The 23,829-nt window shown below is 43.0% G+C and overlaps 1 protein-coding gene across 3 annotated transcripts in view; it reads right to left on the reverse strand.

Moving 5' to 3' along the window:
* The window catches only part of LOC134465731 (phosphatase and actin regulator 1-like), an 89,648-nt gene that overhangs the window by 49,569 nt on the left and 16,250 nt on the right, over positions 1-23,829 (reverse strand). For 2 of the 3 annotated variants that reach the window (XM_063219557.1, XM_063219556.1), the window contains exons 1-2: positions 8,598-8,950; positions 4,271-4,435 (exon numbers count right to left, since the gene is read on the reverse strand). In XM_063219557.1, coding sequence (XP_063075627.1) covers positions 4,271-4,435; positions 8,598-8,892 — 460 coding nt within the window. In that variant the 5' untranslated portion in view covers positions 8,893-8,950. Of the gene's footprint in view, positions 1-4,270; positions 4,436-8,597; positions 8,951-23,829 lie in introns of those variants that run through there. The other variant, XM_063219558.1, reaches the window with a different exon arrangement.

Raw genomic sequence — 23,829 nt, forward strand, 5'->3', positions numbered from 1 at the left:
CAGGGAGTGGTGGTGCACTGCTGTGAGGTAAGCCCTACAGTCTGCTCTCATCTTCCGTCCCCAGCAACTTAGCAGCAGCTGACCTAATCCTCTTGTGCTCTCCTCTACCACAATTACCTGCTGCATCTGCATACTCAGCAACCGCTCCCACCTCCCACAGCGCAGCGCTCAACGCACACACACACATCTCCAGGGGCATAAAGTGTTACAGTTCCTATCTGGAAAGACGCACTCACGCACGCACGCACGCACAGTAAACTGCTCGTACAAGCGTAAAGGCAAGTGCAGCGCACGGACGCACACACGTACGCATACACGCACCAAGTATCACTAAAGCACTTCTTAGTTGCATATCAACATACATTTTTTTGACCAAAAACAGAAGGACAGATGGGACTTGATTTGAGTGTTTAAAAAAAAACAAAAAAACACATAGAAAATGCTTTGTCAGCATCAAGAGTCTATCACCAGAAACTGAAGACTAAAGCATCAGCAAAAAAGGAACGTGAGGAAGTTCACTTCCAAATAGGGTGCAATGATGGTCATGCTGAAACAACATAAACCACGGCTGAAATGGAGATAACATGGAGAAAAACAGTGGCAATAGAAATTCAATATTTGGTCCCTAGAATTATGGTAAAGGGTAAATGGACTGCATTTATATAGCGCCGTTGCACTCTTTCGAGCACTCGAAGCGCTTTACATTGTAGGCCACACATTCACCCATTCACACACTGGTGGCAGTGGCTACCACGCAGGGTACCACCATGCCACCAGGGACAACTTGGAGTTATGCATCTTGCTGAAGGAGACCCATCAATGGGGGCCGGGCAGAGCCGGGCTCGAACCTGCAACCTTCTTTTATTTGTTTTTAAAGCCCTACACGGTCTGGCACCCCCCTACCTAGCTGATCTTTTAACTTTACAGAGCCACTCCAGGGCCAACAGGTCAGCCGACAAAATGTGTCTTGTGGTGCCCCGTTCCAGACTTAAAAGTAGAGGGGACCGGGCCTTTGCAGTTGTTGGCCCAAAACTGTGGAACGACCTCCCTATTCATATCCGCCTAGCTCCCTCCTTAGCTGTTTTTAAAACGGATCTTAAGACCCATTTTTATGCCCAAGTTTTTACTTCCCCTTGATATATTCTTGTCTTTTAAATCTCATCTGGGCCCTTTTGACTTACTGATTTGTTTATTTATTTATTTATTTATTTATTTATTTATTTATTTATTGTTTTAACCCACCTTCTTCTTTTTTTTTTTTAAACACACTTGTGTGATGCTCATTCATTTATAGGCCTATAGGCCTATCTGTTCTTACTGATACTGACTTCAGAATTTTTATTTTTATTTTTCTCATATCGTATCCACTAATGCCTGTGTTTTTTATGTGTTTTATGGTTGTCTCCACGTCTTTTGTCAATTGTTGCTTTATGTTGTTTCAAGTCTTTTTACTTAGGCCCTTCTGTTAGCACTTTGGTCAGCTGCTTGTGTTGTTTTAAAAGTGCATTACAAATAAACTTTGACTTGACTTGACTTGCACAACAACGGCTCTTCCATCACCTGAGCCACCGTCGCCCACATTATGGAGGCAGTGATCCATTTCATGAATACCCTGTCAGCAAGCCGTCTATATGAATAAAATCAAAGTGGGGGTCATCTTCTCCACGTCACCCTACTACATTGATCAAGGTATGCGAGATATCTGCCAGTAAAATCTCCCTATTCAGACTGACGAAACACTACACCACGGTTTGGTTAGTCACTGGCAATTTTCGAGACAGAGGTCATTGCGGTAAAACAACAGCTAATGCCACTACTACTGCATTAATTGAGGGATTGTTAGGAGCCAGGAGAATATTCATTTCTTGCACATTAATAACACACTGCCTAACACTGCCATTTCCACAGTATGCAAACGCCTTTGCAAGACTTCACAAGCCACTTCAAAAACAAGTTCCAGCAAGAGAGTAACGACAAGATGGTAACGGAGTTGCTTTGAATCAGTCCCTGCCTGGATAATTCACTCCATTTATGATTGATTTCTACCACTCCATTATCCCCAATTGAAATTGAGCACAGCAATGGTTTTGAATTGACAAAACAAAAACAAAATCATTACATTACATTTGTGGGGCAGTTTGTTAAGCACACAATGATGTTTTAAAGCCTGTCTTTCCAAGAGTCACGCAAAATAACAGGAAGAGCAGCATGTGCCAATTTTGTGATAAAAAGCCCATTTCCAACCTGTGGGCTCTATTATGTGGAGAGATTAATGTATCATAATGACAGTTTACATGAAAAAAAACACTGTGAATGACCAATACATTTTCTCTTCTTTGGCAATGATAAGGGACACCAAGTTATAGTGTTATTAAACGTGACCAACCAGCCCATTTGAAGGACCACAATTAATGGACAATTAATGGTCTTAAATAACACTCCCTCACTTACAGTTTACTAGAGCAACAGGTTTTACCCATCCATGCAGATTTATGGCAGGCATCTGCACTACGACTATTTTTCTAGAAAAGTGTGGCTCTAGAAAATAGCAGTGCACTTCTGACAGAGACCAAGGGTGATGTGACCTCCTCCCATACAGTATTACCCACGCAACACAGGTAAGCCATACTGTATTTGCAGTATTGAAATCCTGGAGAACAAAGGGCATTTGAACTGTGCCAAAGTTTTAGAATTACCTGATGGAAAAAGACAAACATCTCCTTAGGTAAACTACACAAGGAAAAAAACTTAGAAGGTAGACATTTTCCAGCAAGTTTTCTGGTCTTTGGCATAAATGCCAGGAGGTTTTTCTCTGATCATTTGGTGACATTCCCTCAATGCAAAACACACATTGGGGTAATACTTTAGTTCTAGCAGGGGCAAACTCTGAATACGTTTGCCCTACTTTCACAACACCCTTTAAAAAACAGCTCATAGCATTTCAAGTGTTTTGCTAGATCTAAAAGGAGGATCTTTGGTCTCTTGATACTTTAGTCCCAAAAACAAACCGAACTATGAATCATACATATTAATTTTCAAATTGAAGGATGGGAACAAAAGTGGTTTGAGGCCATCCAAATACAGTAGTGAACCTCGGGACATACAGTATAGCAATTATTTCAGATACTGTAGCATCAGCAGCTCTCTCCATCTTTCTCCAACACAATTCTTCACAAAATATCAGGCACCCCTCACCCCACCCCCCATAAGCTAATAATGATCTCCTGATGCTAGAGGCCATACTGTATCTTTTTGAAGAGATATGCAAAATGAGGGCTAATGGGAGGGGTAAGTAATGACGTCACTCTTGAGTTCCAAGTGCCTTGCCCCCTGCCAAAAACCATACACAAAAGCAACCAACAAACATCTACCATCGAATGAAATCATCAAAGAAACTCAAGTCCTTCTCTGAGAATCCTGTGTAACTCGAGCTCTTAGCATGCCTCTGACCGGCATGGACCACTGCACCGGTGCATCAAAGGCCTTAAAAATAGATCCCAAGGAAAAAAAACATGCGGCTGCTTTTCCCTGCAATCATCACTATTCTGCCTCAATTCCCTTGCTCCAGAAGAGTTACTCATTCCGGAAGATTAAAAAAAAAAAAAAAAGTAACTTGTTCTGTGAATTTTATTCATAACATTCATACATATTTAAATACTTAGACAAAGACAATCCAACAGAGATGAAAACAAATGCAAAGACTTTGGAAAATCTTTGCTCATACCTGCACAACAGCATAACGGAAATCAGTGTACGCGACATCACAATGTGGCACACCAATCCTTCAAAATCAAACTAACAACCATACAAGTTAACATAGCAAATATGAACATTAAATAGATAGCACAACAAGAGAACATATCTGGCAGCAGCACTACCAAAAGTTGCAATCTGCAGGAAAACATGCCTTGCCACCATTTCATCACTAACCACCACTGACCCTGACCTTAAAAATGGACAAACTGCTGGCAAGGACTTGGTCAGAATCCAGGTGATGCCATTAGGGCTGAGCTGAAGAGAACGCTTACACAAGCAACACCCCAACAGGAGCTCTGGATCCTGTGAATGCAGTCATAGAGAGGGAGAGGAGAGGAGAGGGCAGGCAGACAGGGCATGGGCATGGGCATGGAGAGGTGAAAATACACAGCCCACTACAGCAGGGCAGAAGGGCAGAGCCACAGGAGAGGAGGGCATCTAACACGCAGCCTCAGCAAGACAAGAAAAAACAAGAATAAAGGGGGAGAAAATACTGTATGTAATATAATCTTACCTGCAGATGTTTGCTTGAACTTTTCACTCTTCTTCTTCCTCCATTTCCAGGGTTTGAAGAGGCGCCCGATGGTGGCGAACTTGCTCCTCTGGCGGATGGGTGGGTTGTGGGCACCTGGGATGAAGGACTCGGGACGCATGGCGGAACGTCTTTCCACCTCTTCAGCTAAAAGCATACACAGACAGACGAACAGGGAAATTAAGATTAAAACACTCAGCATCATGGCCTTGTCGTGAGAGAACTGACTTTGAGACCATGTGGAGCGAAAATGAGGTGAAAAAGACAAGACTGAAATGCTCTGCTGAAGCTCCAAATACCTCAGCGTTTATGCACTGTTGGTCATGCAAGCTATAGCAGAAGATGGATTATTTCCATAACCCCAATGAGACGGTAAGCGTGAGGAAATCTCAGTTAGTTTACCTTTAATTTAAATATAATTAAGTTACACCAGAGAATGACCAATGCAGATTATATGAAATAGACGTAGCGCGACGGACTCGGTAAGGCAATGGACTCCCTCCATTTCTGAAAAAGCATGTGCTCCTTTGACTCCACAAGGGTTATGCTGTGGTGTGGTCCCCCATTATAAAGTCTTACCCCAGGCCAGGGGTGCAGCTAGTGGAAAGAAAAGGCAACCTTAAAAGCAAACACAGGCCAACTGGGTATACCAAACCATGAAGCATGGCATTAGCTGCCACCCGGGCACCACACTCCTCTGCTCTGTCCCGAGGGCGGGGTATTGAAATAACTGAAGAAGCACGGGTCTAAATAGAAGACATTTCATAAGCAATGCCCGCAGTGCATAACCTCAAAAGCTCATGTGGTGCTACTAAACAGAAGAACAGTGTAGCACGCACAGCACACAAACAACCACCCTTAATCATATGCTGAAAACGAAGTGGGACACATTCTCATCTGCCCCCTAAAGCAAAGGCTTTAAAAATGGATGGGATGGGAGGGAGTAGTTGGTCTTGTATCAATGCACAATTTGGGAGGTGTATGTGTGTGTGTGTGGGGGGGTGGGTGTCCCTTGATCTGACAACATGCTGCACTACCACACACACGCACACACGCACGCACACACACACACAGTCCCGGGAGACCTAGAAGCCTTTTAACAAGTCTATGCGCTCTGTCTCAGTGCTAAATTAGTGGAGATGAGAACAGAAATCCTTTGCATTCTGAAAGGCAACTTTGAGAAACTGCACATTCTACTGACTGCCAGGCTTCTAGTTTCACTGAGGACACTGACAAGAGAACTTGCTGTCCATTAATGTTGTGATCATATTTAATGGTCACACACAGACACACACACAGACACACACACAGACACACACACAGACACACACACAGACACACACACAGACACACACACAGACACACACACAGACACACACACAGACACACACACACACACACTTAAGAGTGGAAAAAAGCCTGTCTCGCCAAAACTGAGGATTTGGCCTGGGAGAGACAGCATAGCTCCACACGCGGCCGTACTGTGCTGCCAAACCACACGCAGACTGGCACGGCTCGGCAAACGCGGCATGCCTAGCCTAGCCTGGCCTGGCTCTCACGCACACCCTCGTGCATTTCAGCCCAACTTCGTGAGCTCGCTGCCTGAGAACCAGGTTAGGCCTAGCCCCATGCCCATGCCAAAAAGTCACCACCAACCAACCATATTTTTGCCACTACAACAAAACCCACACCCAGCCACTTAACCCTCGAGTTCCCCCTGGATCCACCTGGCTGGACGGCTGTTGGTGGTTGATTGTAGCCAGGTATACAGGGCGGGCAGGGGTCTGCTCATTGGTCATACAGCCCATAAGTCAGACAGCCCATAAGTCAGACAGCCCATAAGACAGACAATAAAGCCTGAGAGGAGCATAACGCTCAGGCTACTGGGGTAGGCTACACGTGGGCACATCTTTTCAGACAAAAACACTCCTTTACTGACAGTTAGGGTTAGGAATTGTTTTGGTTTGGTTATAGTTTTAACTTGTGTGGTCGGACTAATACTAGGCTGTCGGACCAATGGGATGGAATCACAGGGCAAGTACTATGCATGCACGGAGCAATGGCGTGAATGAGACAAACGATTAAAACCTACAGCAGACATGGATGAGGGCTGAGCCAGCCTGGACTCATTACTCACACCACCATCCTAAAGATTTTTTTCTTCTTTTTTTCTGCTTTCCTTCTTACTTGCTTTCATGTCCAGGAATAGCATCGGCCTCAGCATGGAGCTGCAGTGCTAATCATCACTCACAGCCAAATGAAATCAAGTAAGATGCAAAGGATGCCACACGGGCCTCGAGACAGCACTGGTCGCCAACCATCTGCACGGTTTGACATGGTCTGCTTCAGATATGCGGCCATTCTTTGGGAAGGTGCGCACACTTGCCATGTTTGTCAAGGAATGCTTACATCCTGTCCTCCTACTTCCTTGAATGACTTTATGAGATTAGAGAATTAATAAGTACGAAAAAATGGTTGTGCCAAATTTACTCTTGAAAGCCTCTGCTCAGCATATTGCTATAGTCACTCGTCAGTATGGAAACTTTTTCAATCAGTTTCATCATCTCCAGAACCAACCCACTTCTGTGAAACATCCACAGACACAGACAGGTGCTTGCTCGCTTGAAAGATGGACACACAAGAAAACCCAATATCTCACCCTGAAAAAAAAACACATTGAGGCTAATAAAGACATTAAAAATTGGGTAAATAAATAGGCTAAGCAACCGAGCCAAATCAGTGAGTAACACTGGGAACAATGCAAGCCAACCTGTGAGGTGACATTTTTTTTTTATCATACATTTGCTACGTGTACATGATGTTTTTGAATCGGATCTAATAGATCGGATTAAGAGTTATTTTGCGACGTGTATACATGGCAATTTCACTTAAATGCGATTAAACGTCTGGGGAAAATAAAGCATTGCGATTGGACTGAGGACGCACGTGCTGAGTGAGCCAAATAAGGCGTGGGGGCGTGGTCGCCAAACCTCCGGGGAACTACTGGGACACAAGCTTATCTTCAGCCCGAAAATGAATTCCCTCAGTGGACTCAAGGCTGGTAAAATCCCCTTTGGGTCTGGTTCTTTCAAATGCTAGTTAGCACCCTCCTAGCTTAGAAAAACGAACTGGTGAAAGGGTGATGTGGAGTAACTTTGTTGTGCTTAATTACTTCGTGGGGCACTTTTACATCAATATATGGAAGCCACAACATTTATAGTCGCTTAGGGACTTTAAATTAAGCAAAACTTTCATGTGAAAATCAACAGGAAGTGCCGCCATCTTTTTCTCACTGACAAAGAGCACGGGCTCTTGGCGCCATCGTGTGGTCAACGAGCATGCGTGGAACGACCGGATTTATTGTAATTCTGATTAAAAGGTTACATGACAGAGGAACGTGTTTAATCGGATTCAAAAGAGGAATAAACCACCCACTTTAATCGGACTTAAGTTTAAATCGGAATAAACTTAAATCCTGTTCGGTAAGTGTTTACATGATGTTTTTAAAGTGGAATTAAGTTTTAATGAGATTTAAAGTGAGTTAAATCGGATTTAAATGCCTCATGTAAACGTACCAAATGATGAATGACTTCCAATAGCCTGTGCGGTGCGCATCGTTGTCATTTCTAAAATAACGTCAAATTTAAACTGAGCTTTTCAAATAACCAGGTTGAATTTCATTGTTTAGCCTACAGCCTGAGTTTTACGTGAAATAAAATGGGTCTCAACCTGTCATGAACCACTAGGCTACTTGTCAGTGACAGAGGAGATGACCCATTGGCCACACAAAAACACGCTGTACGAAACTGTTCGAAACCAGCTTGCGGTCGGCAGCATTCACATTTCAGTTTCCCGATGAGTAAAGATTTAATTTTCTCGGCCTCGACCATGGGCTTTAATCACTCTCGATAGCCTAGGCTACATCAAATCCGCATCTCACATGAGAACTATGCAAGCCGCAACATTCTTACAACCCTCATCAATAGGAAATATAATGCGATGCCAGTTCCAGCACAGAAGTGAAGGCTACTGGCCTAGGTTTCTGAGTAGCCTATGCAACAGAATGATATTACTGTCTGGGCGGTAAATTTAAGTTTTTCACATCATTAAGCAACATTATTCTTTCGAGAGAGAGAGAAATCGCTCGTATTTCACTGGTCGCATATGCTCTGCGGCTCGTAGCGCCCAAAGTAATCTTAAGCGTAACTGCAAACCTGGAAAGACACGTCTATCGCTTACTCTCGTAGAAAAGCCCTATTGGAGGCAGGAACCCCCCTGGTCCACGGTCTTGTGCCTCAAAAACACTCACCCTCCTGTGTGTCGTTTCCGCGGCTACAATTGCTGCATATGTGCTTGATTTCTTTTCCAATGTGGCAATGGATCATGAAGGGCATGTTGTTGTTGTGGTGCTGATGACTGGTCGCCTCTTTCTTGTGGTTAAGGGACATCATTTTAGCCAGGCAAAAGCCCTTCTTCTTCGGCTTCCCTACAGGCACCCCCGCGGGCGTGGTAGAAGCGTTATCCCTGTATCCCATGCCGAAACAATTCCCATGCATGATTGTAGACGCAGGGTCCGCCATCGGGTAGCTTACGGACTTCAACATGGAGAAAGCTGGAGGATCCGCTTCACTCACCGACCGCCGTGGAACGCGCCGATCTTAAACGGCTCCCATCCACTACCCCTCCTCCCCCTGCCGCAATAACCAATCCTGTAGCTGGCAGACCCACTGCAAACTACGTCAGCGTCACTATCAATTCCACAACTCTCAGATTCTGTTCACCTGTAGGGATTCGAACCATTGCTGTCTGAAGGAAAACATGTCGGTGGTAAGTGGTAATCCTCTTTGTTCGCTCTAATCTGTAAATTGTCTTCTGGTGTAGGCTAGACCATGTTTAATTGAAATGAAAGTTTACATAAGGCGCTTTTAGAACATAAAAAATGTGTGTGTGTGTGTGTGTGTGTGTGTGTGTGTGTGTGTGCGCGTGCGTGTGTGTGTGTGTGTGTGTGTGTGTGTGTGTGTGTGTGTGTGTGTGTGTGTGAGAGAGAGAGGGGGGTGGGTGGGTGGGCAGACAGACGGACAGACAGGCACAAGTCCATCTGTCCTGAGTCCGTCTGCCTGACTGTGTGTGACCGTCTGAGAATCTGTCTGTGTAGGCTATCTGACTGTTTACTGCGCAGATCTACAAACTGTGGATGAGTAGGATATGCTCAATACAAAATATGCAATGAGTTTTGTCAGATTATAATAAAAAAAACAAAGGCGGCAATACAGTGTAATGAAAACAAACATGTGCATATAACAACAACAAAGGCTACATCTCCTTAGCTCCAATTTCCCCATTTTGACAACCCAACATACTGTGGCATTAGTTGACTTGTTGCTTGTGAGTCAAACACTGTTCATGGACACTAGGCCAACACGAATGCCCACATGTGTGTCCCTCCACTAAACATATCCTCATCTTCCTCGTTCCTCAAGTTTTCTCCACAAGGTTAGAGATGAGCACTTTGTACACAGCCGAGGGAGATTAGAAAGTCCTTGCATATCCCCCCTGATATAACCAAGTTACAGGCAGTCCACGTTCACTTCACGGCAGCATCAGCATGCCTTTCATGCCTCGTGCCACAAGCCTTGGACTCAGCTGCAACACATCAAAGAACATGGGGGAGAGAGGCTGGGGCCTGGGGATGCATGGGACTCTCTCCCGCTGCTGTGTGTGCAGCACTTGAGAGAAGCAGTCACACTTCTTGTGCATTACCCCATTCAATTTCAGGATACCTCCCTGAGCAAAGTGCCAAAATTAGCTGAGCGAGTGCTATAATGGGATGCTGGAAACAGCCACAGATTTGGAGAGGCATGGCAGTCCACGGGGGGAAAGGAGTTGGAAAGTTCTCAAAGAGTGTGGGTCTGCTGTTGTTGATTCTGCTCCAAAACGTACTGCACTCTCGCAGGACGACAGAAATACTTTTATGCAACTCTGGGTGCATAAAATGGAGGACTCTTAACACAGTAATTAAGCCTATTTCTTTGGACACCAAACTTTTCCGATACCCTTTCTGACACATCCATTAGCCGGTTGCTTTAGCTGTTTATATTTAGGCTATATATTACAGTTCCACACGACAAAAAGAAAAAAGAAAAGCAGCATTATATGTCGTACGTAAAGCCCAAATGTCTCTGTTGTTCAGTGACGGTGCACTGTCAGACCGCTAATCTCTGTTTGGTTACTGATTATTCTTCTGTTCTTTACAAACACACCACTACCTTCCCCCTCGCTGTAATAACAGTCCTGCCTTTGACTAAGCCTTGACCAGTGTATATCTACCACATTGTCTGCACTCATGCCATGTTTGCTTTGTGTAAAATAACATGTAATAGGCATGTGTCTAAATGTGTGTGTGTGTGTGTGTGTGTGTGTGTGTGTGTGTGTGTGTGTGTGTGTGTGTGTGTGTGCGTGCCTGCGTGTGATCGTGCCTGTGTGTGTGTTTGAAAGAAACAGAGAGATCAAGAGAGATATGCTAGATTGAGACAGAGAGAGAAAGAGATTGTGTGTGTGTGTGTGTGTGTGTGTGTGTGTGTGTGTGTGTGTGTGTGTGTGTGTGTGTGTGTGTGTGTGTGTGTGTGTGTGTGTGTGTGTGTGTGTGTGTGTGTGTGTGTGTGTGTGTGTGTCACACTCTGAAGGCCAATGCAATTCATCAACAATTCAAACAGCCACATTTGTTTTCCATTCACCATCGTAGCGCGTTGAGGACAAAACCCTTTATTCATAAGCTTGCTGCGTTCATCACAAATATTTTCGCCTCCTGACTCCCCCTCGTGCATCTGTATCAGACGTCCAGCTGCCGAGGCGCTGGGTCACACGGGGCTGCACACGAGGAGGACCCCACCGTTGCATAACTACTCCATCGTTGCACTGTGCAGACAAAGCACGTTTCCACCCGAGCATATTAGCCTGGCTCATTCATGGGGAAACAGGATGTTTTTAACCCACCCACCCCCATCCACTCCCAAGCCCCTGAATGTGCACTTCCACCCCCCACCACCACCTCCATCACCACCTCCATCACCAATAAATGGTGTGTAGCGTGTTAAACTAACTAAACACACTGTGTTTTACGTCACCATACACAAGCTCTCTCACTCTCTCTCTCTCTCTCTCTCTCTCTCTCTCTCTCTCTCTCTCTCTCTCTCCATGCCAAGGATGTGTGTGACTCAGGGGGTCTGGATGTGGTCTGCTCATTAGCAGTGTCTTCCTAAAGGCATTTGTTGGAAACATCGAAAAGACTCGTTTTTTCCAAACATGCAGCATGCACACAGACACACATGAAGATGAACATGTGCATGCAACACACACACACACAAACACACACACCCACACACACGCACACACACACACACACACACACACACACACACACACACACACACACACACACACACACACACACACACACACACATATACACACAGAGACACACACACACACACACAATTTCATATTTCCATAATGAGCTGAGCTCAGTGTATGTTATTACATCTCGTGAATCAGCCATTTAAACTGGGTCGTTTGTTAGCAAATCAAATCTGATTAGTCATTTGTGGCTTTTCAGGAAGAAACTGAGACAGTGGTGAACAGTGCTGAGGAAGGGTGGATATCTCCATAGCGACACTGACACCCCCTGCACCCCCATTTCAGGATCTGCCAAGCAGCATCAAGTCATTTGCAGTATGCCACCATGCCTCAGTGACTGCACCCTATTGCTCTATTGGCAACAACAGCAATGAAATGTTTTGGAAGGTTGGTGAGCTATCCTCGCGAGCTATCCACGTACTTCCGCCCAAGGATTGGCTCCACGAAATGAAATGGTAGTATTATGGGATGGTCAGGACCAGGCTAGTGAAGTCCTACATCTGCACACATCCCCGTCCAGCTCGTTTGACCCTCTCCAATTTGCATGTAGAGCCAATAGGTCAAGAGGTAACACCATTTCCGGCCCTGCCATGGCTCAAAGCGGTGGGGCACGGCACTACCAACGCGGCCCGGGTTCGATTCCGCCCCGAGGTCATTTGCCGAACCTTCCCCATCTCTCTCTCTCCCCATTCATTTCCAGACTGTCTCACTGTCCTATTTCATTAATAAATGTGTAAAAGCCCCGAAGAAATCTTTTGTAAAAGAGGTAACACCATTTCCATGTACAGTATCACCCCTGTCTCACTTGTCCATTACAACATGGTATGGAAGCTACACAGTGCCCAACTCTAATGCCCTATAAAGAGTAGTGCAGTCTGCTGAGCGGTGTATCTGTGCAGTTCTACCCGCACTGAAGGATATCCACACAAGGAGAGTTAAGTCCAGATCCCGTAAAATGTTCAGACACATTTCTCATCCTAACCAAAACTTTAGTCTGTGAGGAGACTCTGTTATCTTAATGCCAGGACAGAAAGACTGAAGCCATCAGACTTTCCTCAGGCCATCAGAATTATCAAGCAGTAGTTTGAAGCCCACACATCCAAAAAAGACGTCTGACCTGGGAGAAGGACAACCAAATGACCAGATGAAGATGAGAAACAGTCTGAAGAAGGGTGTGCACCCAGAACGTTACGTAAAAAAAAAAAAAATTGGGAGCAACATTTTTTTGGTTTGAAGCAGACTTTTTCTCATCTCATCAGAATTATGAACACATACAGTAGAACTCTTAGAATAACCTATTGAACCCCCCTCCCCCCCTTCTTCAGCACAATTATTACACAGGCCCATTAATTTCCCTGCATTCTTCACAGAAGTGGATCCATGTACACACTATGTGACCAATAAACTATCCTTGTATCCTTGTACTTACTAGCTAGCACTTGAGGCAGAGTAACTCGCGTCCATTTCCATGTGCAAGCCTTGGCTGTACTACATGTTCAGCACACAGGCTGCGAGCACAGAACTGCCAGAGCAAGGTATTATTAACTGAAATCGAAATTGGTTATGACTCTGCCTCCCTCAGGAGCGTGTGCCTAAGGTGCTGTTTCCACGTAGCAGGATATTTTTTTAGCAGGGTATTTTTTTTCTCCTGTTTAGGTGTAAACGCAACATGTGGTTAAAAATAAATCCTCCATTGTAACAAATGCGTTTCAGACAGCCCCCTAAATAGGATATTTTTTTCTACTTCTTTTTATACCTGGATTTTAAATATCTGCTACGTGGAAACGGAAGGCCAAAACCAATGCAAAACAAATGGAACCAGGAGAATTAAAAAAAAAAAAAAAACATATAAAAATATCCAGCAACGTGGAAACAGCACCTTAGTCTCAGGGGAGTGGATGCTGCATGGGTCCTCCAGATGAGTACTCTCATACGCAATAGCTTATTGCTTATTCTTCTCCACGTACAATGAACGTCATCTGGGTCTTTATTTTTGCCTGGGGTGTACATGCGCTACATACAGTACTTTAAAAGTTTTGTTCCAAATGTTATCATGTCAATGTCCTACGCATGCAAGGCCCTGACAAGGTGAACACGCATATTCACCTCTATACATGCAACCCATTAGACAGGCAATAGAGTTATGCTGAGACAGACACATGCACACACAAGAGAACGTGCACACAGACATACTCTTGCTCTCTCTCCTACACTAACGCACACAGGCACAGAGAGAGAGAGAGAGAGAGAGAGAGAGAGAGAGAGAGAGAGAGAGAGAGAGAGAGAGAGAGAGAGAGAGAGGAGAGAGAGAGAGAGAGAGAGAGAGAGAGAGAGAGAGAGAGAGAGAGAGAGAGAGAGAGAGAGAGAAACACACACAATGACACACACACAGAGACACTTATGAAATCTACTATCTTAATTGGAATTGGAATTGATGCGATAACTGCCCGATTCATTACCCTCGCAGTCCCTTAGGCAGTGTGGCGGAGTTATGTAATTATAATCTGGGTTGGACCTACTTTGGTTGCTTTTCAGCTGGGCACATCTTGGCTCCATCCCGCAAAATGAAGCCTGCCTTCCTCACACTGACACGAAGAGACGTGGAAACGCTTATGTAAACCTCCTTTGTTTGCTGTTAGTTTGTTTATTTCGTTTTTTTGTTTAGCTAGTTAGATTGCTGAACAGCAGAGGTCAAAAAAGAGTCGACACATGTGAAGTTGTCTTGCTGAGTGTGTGTGTGTGTGTGTGTGTGTGTGTGTGTGTGTGTGTGTGTGTGTGTGTGTGTGTGTGTGTGTGTGTGTGTGTGTGTGTGTGTGTGTGTGTGTGTGTGTGTGTGTGTGTCTTGTGTCTTTCAAACCTAAGCACATGATGAAACCCTGGCGATCAAGCCTGTGTCTGAGTGAGACTGATGTTTGACCTTCATGCTGGCTCCCCAGTGCCTCCGTGTCAGGCATGGTTGGATAGACCACGACCTGATTGAACGTCACATTCCCAACACACAGTCATCCACAAAGCACTTCACCATTACTAGGGGTGTAAATCACAGCCTCCATGACGATACGATTCAATATCGATATCTTATTATTCGATGCGATATGATTCGATTATTTTCGATACTGAAGAATGCCCCACGATATGATACGATACGATTCGATTCGATTTTTTGCCAATTACTTTTCCACCGCTATTATGTTATTGGACAGGGGCCAGCGATTCGATTATTTTCGATACTTAAGAATGCCCCATGATACGATGCGATTCGATTCGATCATCAGACTATATCACGATATATTGATACATTTCGATATTATTTACACCCCTAACCATTACCACTTCAAACGATTAAACAGGACGAACAAGTCATCTGATGTTTTGAATGTATAAAGAGCCTTATTCCAAAATTGCACTGAATTGTTCGCTGTTATTAAGCAAAGGAGCCATGTTACAGTATACTTGTGTTATACACTTCTACGAGATTAAATGATGATCATGGATTTCATCAACTACAGTGAAATAATAATAATAACAATAATAATAATAATAATATAAAATTATTATTTTATTTGTACTATTGTTGCTGTTATTAGTGTTGTTATTGTTATTATAATTATTATTATTATTTCTATTATTATTATTATTATTGTATTATTATTATTATTGTATTATTACCTCCGCCAAGGAGGTAATGTTTTCAGTTGCGTTGCTTTGTCTGTTTGTCTGTCTGTCTGTTTGGTTTTTTTTTGTCTGTCAGCCGCATAACTCAAAAACTAATCAACGGATTTGGACGAAACTTTGTGAAGTTGTTGATAATGACCCAGGGAACAAGTGATTACATTCTGGTGGTGATCTGGATCACGCACCGGAACCAGGACTTTTTAAAAGATTCTGTCAGCAGGATAACTCGAAAACTATTCAACGGAATTCGACGAAACTTTGTGGAGCTGTTAGTAATGACCCAAGGAACCAGACAGTGATTAAATTCTGGTGGTGATCCGGATCACGAACCGGAACCAGGACTTTTCAAAAGATTCTTCACCATCTAGACGCCTCCTAGTGACCAGAAATTGAATTGCAGAAACACCACAAAAACAAGGCAGAAAGACTTAGGGTGTAACATATTAGTCAAATGTATCAAGCAACTTCCTTGGCGGAGGTCTGCGCTCTCTGAGTGCATCTATTTATTACTACTATATGTGAGTATACGTATTCTATCCAATTCCTATCCCCACCACCCAGTGCTGTTTCAGACATCTATGCATACTATGTCTATGTATGGGCTCCAAGTCCCTGCTTATGTCAATGTCCGGCTGGCTTGGCACTGAAAAGGGAAAGGTACATGTGTGGTGCAGGTATGTGATGGTTGCCCATTTGATCCCACTTTTGAGAACTTGGAATTTCTTCCAGAGCAAGATTCAGTTACTAACTATGCTACAACAGCCAGCCTAGTCCCATATATACTATACCACTTTTGACTGGCCATGCTGGAATAAACCTTTAAATCCAACAGAAGGACTGCAGTTGGTTTAGCTACAAAGCGCCCAATGCCAGTTTGTGCTTACCAATGTCAGTCCCCCTACTTCCATTTCCAAATCCACATCGCTTCCTTTGAAAGGATTTCTCCAATTGCCACTTCAAAGGGAATCATTAACTCCTTTAGTAAACAAGGCATGCACACTCATTATACAATGCCATGGCTGGTCTCATAGCAGAGAGATGCTCATTATGACCTGAAACAGATTAATGGACACTGTCGAAAGGAATCAACCAAGCTTCACAACCGGCATCAGTGTGAGTGTACATTTAAAGGTAGAGTATGTAACATTTTAGATTATTCTCAGAGTTCATGCTGCACATTCACAAATGTTACCTTTTTCACGAATAATTACCAGCACCATCAAATTCTTTTATTTATTGTGAGGTATTTATTATAATTTTTAGCTGCAAAACGTACTGCACCCTTTGGTCATACTAGTAAATATTAGTTTATTGCGCAGTAAACTTTCATGAAAAGATCAAATTTGGGAATAGGCAGCACAGTTGAAATGAGCAACATAGTTGTAATATCAACTCTGGCCACCAGCCTACATACTCCACCTTTAACTGTAGCTTAATAACTGGCAACAGTGTACATTTAAATGGCAACAGTGTATCTTAAGCTGGCGTTTCAGGATGGCTTTTATGTGTATGCACATATGCACAACGTCGTATAGTAAACTATCTCAGGACATAGCCATTCGTGTTTGGAGGGTACAGCTACATGTACGAGTTATAATATACTGTAACATGTGTTTCAATTACTACGTTTACATGTTTTTAATTCCGAATTAATAATTCCGAATTAAATAGTTCCATCGAGTTTACTTTGATCTTTCCTTTAATTCTGAATTAAGAGGTGTTTACATGACGTTTTCAAAGCGGGATTAAGCTTTATTCAGAATTAAAGTCAAGGAATTCCGAATTAAATGTCTCATGTAAACAAATGTATCTCTATTGCAGGGTAAATCAGGATTAAAGTGCATTGTGTAGGATGGTGGTCAGAGTAGGTATTGCAACATGCTGTTCATTGAAACTGTGCTGTATGTTGCTAAATTTGATCTTTTCATGAATATTTACTAAATAATAACCCAATATTGACTAGCATGACCAAAGTACAGTAAGTTTTGCAACTACCAATGTCTATTTCTTGACATTCAAAATGGCAGACCATGAAGAAGATCCCCCATTTCATGCATGAAAAGTGCCATTTTTCCAGTCATAATAAATACTTTTTGAAATTGTATGGCCGTGTTAAGTATTTGCTAAAAAGGTAACATTTTTGAATAGGCAGCATGAATTCTGGAAATGAACTACTAAAAATATGACACAGTGCACCTTTGGGCTGAAAGGGCTGAAAGCACCCCTGCACCCTCCCCTTTCTCAGCACTAATCTAAAATAAGATTTTAAACATATGTTTGCCGCACACTCGTGAAGTCACGCGTGCAAATACACACATGCACCCACCACATACATACATACTGTACACACACACACACACACACTCTCACACACACAGGGGAGTAGATCAGGTCCATTTTTGTCCATTAGACTTGCATGGCATTGGGAGAGGTGGTGGCAAAAGGGCCTGGCAACAGCAGGGAACACAAAATCAATTAGCACAAATGCAGGTGGTCGCAAGGGGTACTGGGACACTGGGACAGAATGCGAGAGGAGAGGAGAGATTAAGAAGATATGGAGAGGAGAGGAGAGGAGAGGAGAGGAGAGGAGAGGAGAGGAGAGGAGGAGAAGAAAGGAAAGATGGAGAGGAGAGAGGAGATATTAAGGAGATATGGAGTGGAGAGGAGCCTAGACGAGACAAGACAAGAGGAGAGGGTAGGGACAAAGGAGAGGAGAGGAAATCAGAGGCAAGGGAAGGACAGAAGCTCCAAAGACCACTCCTGCCCCCGTGTGCTGTCCTCCCTTCCTCACTGCACATGAAGAACATTGTAACCTCAGCCAAAAATGACTTCGGTTCCCTGCATTGACCAGAGACGTTCTAAAGGGAACTAAGAGGCGTGGAAAGGCGATAACTGCAGTTTGTTTGAATAGATAGGCCTACAACTGACACGATTGGCTATGGCTACGTATGCCAAATGATATAGGTTCGTATCTTCGCCCAATAAACAGCCGTCGCCAATCGTAAACCACACACCCCCTACAGAATTTACAGTAGGCAGGTCTCCAGACCTTATCTCACTTGTGATTAGGTTTGGTGTCTGGCGATAACCAGGCAAGTATGGTTGTTGAATACCTCAAATTTGTCTAAATAAAATGTTTGCTTACAGTTAACTGGATAAGAACAAGTGTTAAGCCAATTGCATCAGTTGTGCTCAGTCAATAGTCTATTAGTCTCTAGTTAAGGCCATTTGTTTCCTCTTGAAAAATCAATTGAACACTTGTGTGATGTCATTATGGATGATGTTCGTATCTCCTCTACCACTATATCATTTCGGTAACATGATGGTGTGACTGTTTGTAAAGAGCCACCTTTTTACACATTTGGATAAATGAATGAGAGGTTTAAGTATTATCAATTATTTTGCTTTGTTTTTTTTAAACAAGGCCTAGACTATTTGTTTTGTTTGCAGTTTCTTTTTTTTACATCAGGCAACAAAATATATCCTGAAAAGGCTTACAAATTGTAGGGGATCAACAGAGTATGCAAGTTAGACAAGGTTATAGAGGGTTGCAGATGTTAGTTTTGTTATGAAAGGAAGCTCTCTCGGATAAAGAGAAGATTCTCCATGAGCTTCTTGAATGTTGAAAAGTATGACCTAGCAGATACGCTAGCAGATCTGAGATTTTCTCTTACTTGTGGATAATAGATAATATTATATAGGATTATCTTTATATTTGAACCTATTAAGTATACTAGCAACAACAGCATATATCTCACTTGACATGAAAATAGTTGAAATTGGTACATCACCTATGAGGCCACCACAGCACACCATGTGACTGTAAATCCTTGCCCAGAATGCTAAGCTGCTACACAGGCACGGCAGATTAAAACACATCTGTCTCCCATCATGCACCAAGTTCAAAACTTCCAGTTCAGTTTCAGTAACTTATGAATTCAGAGCATGAACCGGGAGATTAATGTCATTCATTTAAAGGATTCAGCACCTGCCCCAAAATTCTGTCCTGTGCTGTGTGTGTGACAGTGTGCTCCAACACAAACACTTGGCAATAGCTCCATCTAGTGGCCACATTTCAAACAAGCACAAAATCCCATCCTTTACACATTAGAAGATGCTGCAATATTGTAGCCTAGATGCAGTAATGAGCAAGGGATTCTAAAAGTGTGTCCATCTTTTCAGTTTGATGTGTTATAGGCAGAACAGTATTTGATCACTAGATGACAAAGAGAGATGCCGCCATCCATGATTTATTTGAGGAAATCATTATTTCTTTAGGGAAAATGGCTGCTCAGTTCCTCTTGGACAGAGGTTCTCAAACTTTTTTTTTAATAAAGGCCCCCTGGACCTCACCTCATCATAAGCCTCCCAACACCCCCTTGACCTCATCATAAGCCTGCCAACGCCCCATGTAGTATTGAAAACTAAAATGGACTTGTGCGCCCAAATGGCAACTACCTCTATATCATTGTCAATGCCCCCCTTGGGCTTCCCATGGCCCATGGCCCCTTCTCTTCTTGGCCAAGAGCTTTTGAAATCCTTGTCTTTTGTCCTTTGTCTTCTTGTGTGTTGACAAATGAATTAGTTTTCTTAACAGACTCAAACCAGGTCTAGTTTTCTTAGCACAGCATTGTGTATGCTTGTGTGAGTCTGTGGTCTGTTTTTGGTGGCATCACTGAAGAAGCCATGTGTTACGCGTGCATTGTGCATTTTCTGTCATGTTTCATGAGTCACATTTATCTTGTAAGTTTCATATGTTATTCAGGATGAGAGCTGAATATTTATTGTAATGTCATTTACAAAATCCTCCAACGCTTAAAATATTCATCCACCTGTGTAGTTTCCCATTTCGTTTGCTTTTGTTACACTGATTATTCATACACAAAAGACCTGGTTATAAAAGCAAGAACGAGAATATAGGAGACCATGTCAGGGCATGAAAATAAAGGTTTCCTATTCATGCAGGCATATCACAGACTGTAAAACAACAAAGGTATCACACATCAATGTAGTTATGATGAGGTGCTGACCAATAGTGGATTCAAATAATGTTTGAAGAAGGCCAGGCGGCCGAAACATCACTTCAAATAAAACATGGAGCAGAGTGCACGGCATCGTCTTTATTTCCCTTGAAATATCACACACTAAAGACATGTGAAGTCACCTTAGCATAATCTGAATAGCGTCTGACCACTGACTAGAGAAACATTAGTTTATGCACATTATAGTAGGCCTACAACTGCTAGACTCCAGCACTCACATTGAAACTAGTTATATACTTGCCACATGGGGGCAGCACTTCCCCGCTGCACCTCCAGATCCTCTTGTGGGACTGTAGCCCCACTATTTAGATGTGGAATGGACATGCCTTGAATGTACAGAGGTGTTCCTTGCATCAGCAAATGTAGTTCCCTGCCAGGGAAACTTGACACAATCCATAGGGATTTTAATTGATGCTCCTAGAGCTGGCTGACATGCATCCAACCATTCCTTCTTGCACTGATGCTATTGCACACAGAGGGATGAGAAGGACAATTCTTTAGCCTGCCCCCCTAGACCCTTCCTCAACTTCTTCAAAGATATTCTCTCGTCAATCGTTTCCTCATCAAGTCAGTCCTTACTTTCTATATCTCCTCTTGGTACAACTTAACTGCATTCGTTTTTTTGTTTGTTTTTTTTACTTACATGCGTAGTAAAGCAGGCGATCAAAATTACTGGATTCCCTCAACCCTCCCTATACCTTAGCTGTACAATGGTGCAGTAATCAGGAAAGCCAAACTTATCAGAGGAGCCCTCTCACCCTCTTCATCACTCCTTCCAACTACTTCCATCAGGTTGGCGCAATGTATCATCATTAGCAAACAAAAACAAGACACAAGAAACCCTCCATCCTCTCTGCTGCAGCCGCAACACCAGATGAACATCACCTGATACCCAGCTACCAAAAATACATTGTAGGCCTACATGTGTTGTTTTGTCTTGTTATGTCTTCTTTGGTCATGTCTTGACTGGAGCTAAGCCAAAATACAATTTTCTACTTCATGTGTCACAGAAAATAAAGATTTATCTTATTTTATGTTGTTGTTGGTGTAAAGAAGAAAATGAGTTGTTTTCTTTATACTGCGCACCTTGAGACGAGTTGTCTGTCCAACCAAAACACAACAGTCAAAAGCTAAACTAGTTCATTTTCAAGTTGTTTCTAGATGGGAAGTGGAATCAGGATCATGACCAATGCCATCGGTATGTCACATTAGAAAATCAAAGGAAAATCACATTAAAAAATCAAAATCAAAATCAGAAAATAAAAAAGGAACTAGAGTTTATGCACTCCACTGTTCAGACGTGTGTCCCAAAATGGCTTACTTTCTAATAAAACGGGCTAGAGATCAAGTCAGGTGAAAAGTTGAAAAACGCTTGAAGTATGGCCATCTGGCTTAAATTCATAAGAAGACCTATTCCAGGTTCAGAAAATAAATCCAGCCACATATTACCCCCCACCCAATTCCCTAATCACGCCTACTTGTTGGTCTGTGAAATCAGCTGTTTAGAGAGCACAGGCACAGAGAGTGCACTAGCCAACTTTTAATTTTGTCTGCCTCTGTTATACAGGGTTCATACACTTTTTCATCAATTGTTTCCCATGACTTTTCCATGACTTTTCCAAAACTTTTTACTGAATTTCCAGGACCAAAAAAAACAATGACCGATCGTGGGCGCGTGTGGGTGGTAGGGCACATTATATTATTACATTATAAATATGTAAATAGGGCCTATATATTATAGGCTATGTTTCAATACAGGCTATATGCTGCCATTATACATAGGCTATCTTAATTCAAAGCGTATAGAAAGTCCAATGTGTGCTTTACTGACACATTTTCTCTGTGACAAGAATTCCACAGTTTTTCTGTATATGGGCTCAAGGGTTAACTCTACATAATGCCTTTATGATATTGATAATGATATGGAGGGGGGGATTGAACATTGCAGGGTATGCACAGGTAGTGCCAATGCAAATCATGGAAACCAGCATCAATCTTGTCAATCCTCTCCTGGGAGGTTAGTGCAGTTAGCCAAGTCGAGCTGAGCCTTATGGCGCTAATGACAATGATGCTGCAGAAATAAAACACGCAAGAAGTTCTGCCCTACTGCCCAACCGTTTTTTCAAAGCACCAGTGGGGGACCCGGCAAATAGAGCACACAGAACTGCTCCGGGGCATGGTGCATTCTGGCTTGTTGCGACACAAGACGGTTTCATACAAAACAAGGCACAAGGCACAAGGTCTGTTTCGTACAAACAAGGCACAAGGCATGATAGATCCATGGTGACATGTGTTGTTGTCATGTCATGAAAAAATACAAGATGTACATACATGTATGTATAGATATCAAGTGTAGAAAATTTGGACAATAGCCTACATTTATAATAAGTGAACATGCCTCTCTGCCAGAGATATGTTGTGCAAGTGGGCTAAAACCATCTGTTCTGGGCTCATCATGCATATTGCATTATGCTGAAGGAGAGCGATGTCTGTGGCTCTCGCGAGCTCTTTCACAGGGTTGTGAGTGGCAGCGAGATGGGTGTCTGGAGGCACTGCAGCAAAAGCAGTGAACAGCACACTATTCTTGCACACTCAGCTCCCTTTCTCCCCCCACTCTCTAACATACCGGTACACATTCATTCTGTATACTCTCTCCTTTCCCCACCCCAAATCCCTGTCTTTCTGTACCCTGCACACGTACACTATAAAAATACTCTCTCTATCACTATCTCACTAACATGCACATACTATCTCTTACGAAAATCGACCATGGTTTTACTGCAGTAACCATGGTTTTACCATGGTATGTCATGGTTACCCTACGTACTCCGAACCAACCATAGTATTACTAGTATAGTATTTCATTACAGATGCACTGTGTAAGATTGTGGCCAGAGTAGGTATTGCAAATATGCTGCTCACTGTGCTGCCTATTGCCAAACTTGATCTTTTTATGGATACATACTAAGTAATAAACTAATATCTAACAGTAGTCTACTGAACTTACCATGCCAGATCATCTGAGACTACAAATGTGGTCTAATATGCCATGTTTGCTTCAAGTCGTAACCTGTCTGTGCAGCATCTGTCAACAAATGTGTCCAACGGGACATTCGCAGTGTACACAATGGTGTTTCGTGATAGCTTATTCCTGTAACATGTCTTCTGATTCGTGCTTCCTGATTTGTGATTTGTGCAACTAAACTGCTGTCCTTACAAAAGATGTGAACACCTGTCTGTTTTTGTGGCAGCATTTACATGCAAGCCCTAATGCGGTGTTACAAGCCCCTCTATACACTGGAGAAAGGTGGCTCTTACAGAGGCTTATATAAAGCCCTCCTGTTCACTTGGGAAGGCATTAATCTGGCAATCTAATGAGTGTGTCTTGAAAGAAGTGCTACCTTACTACTC

The sequence above is a fragment of the Engraulis encrasicolus genome, chromosome 16 (genome assembly GCF_034702125.1).
Source record: "Engraulis encrasicolus isolate BLACKSEA-1 chromosome 16, IST_EnEncr_1.0, whole genome shotgun sequence".
Classification (NCBI taxonomy): domain Eukaryota; kingdom Metazoa; phylum Chordata; class Actinopteri; order Clupeiformes; family Engraulidae; genus Engraulis; species Engraulis encrasicolus.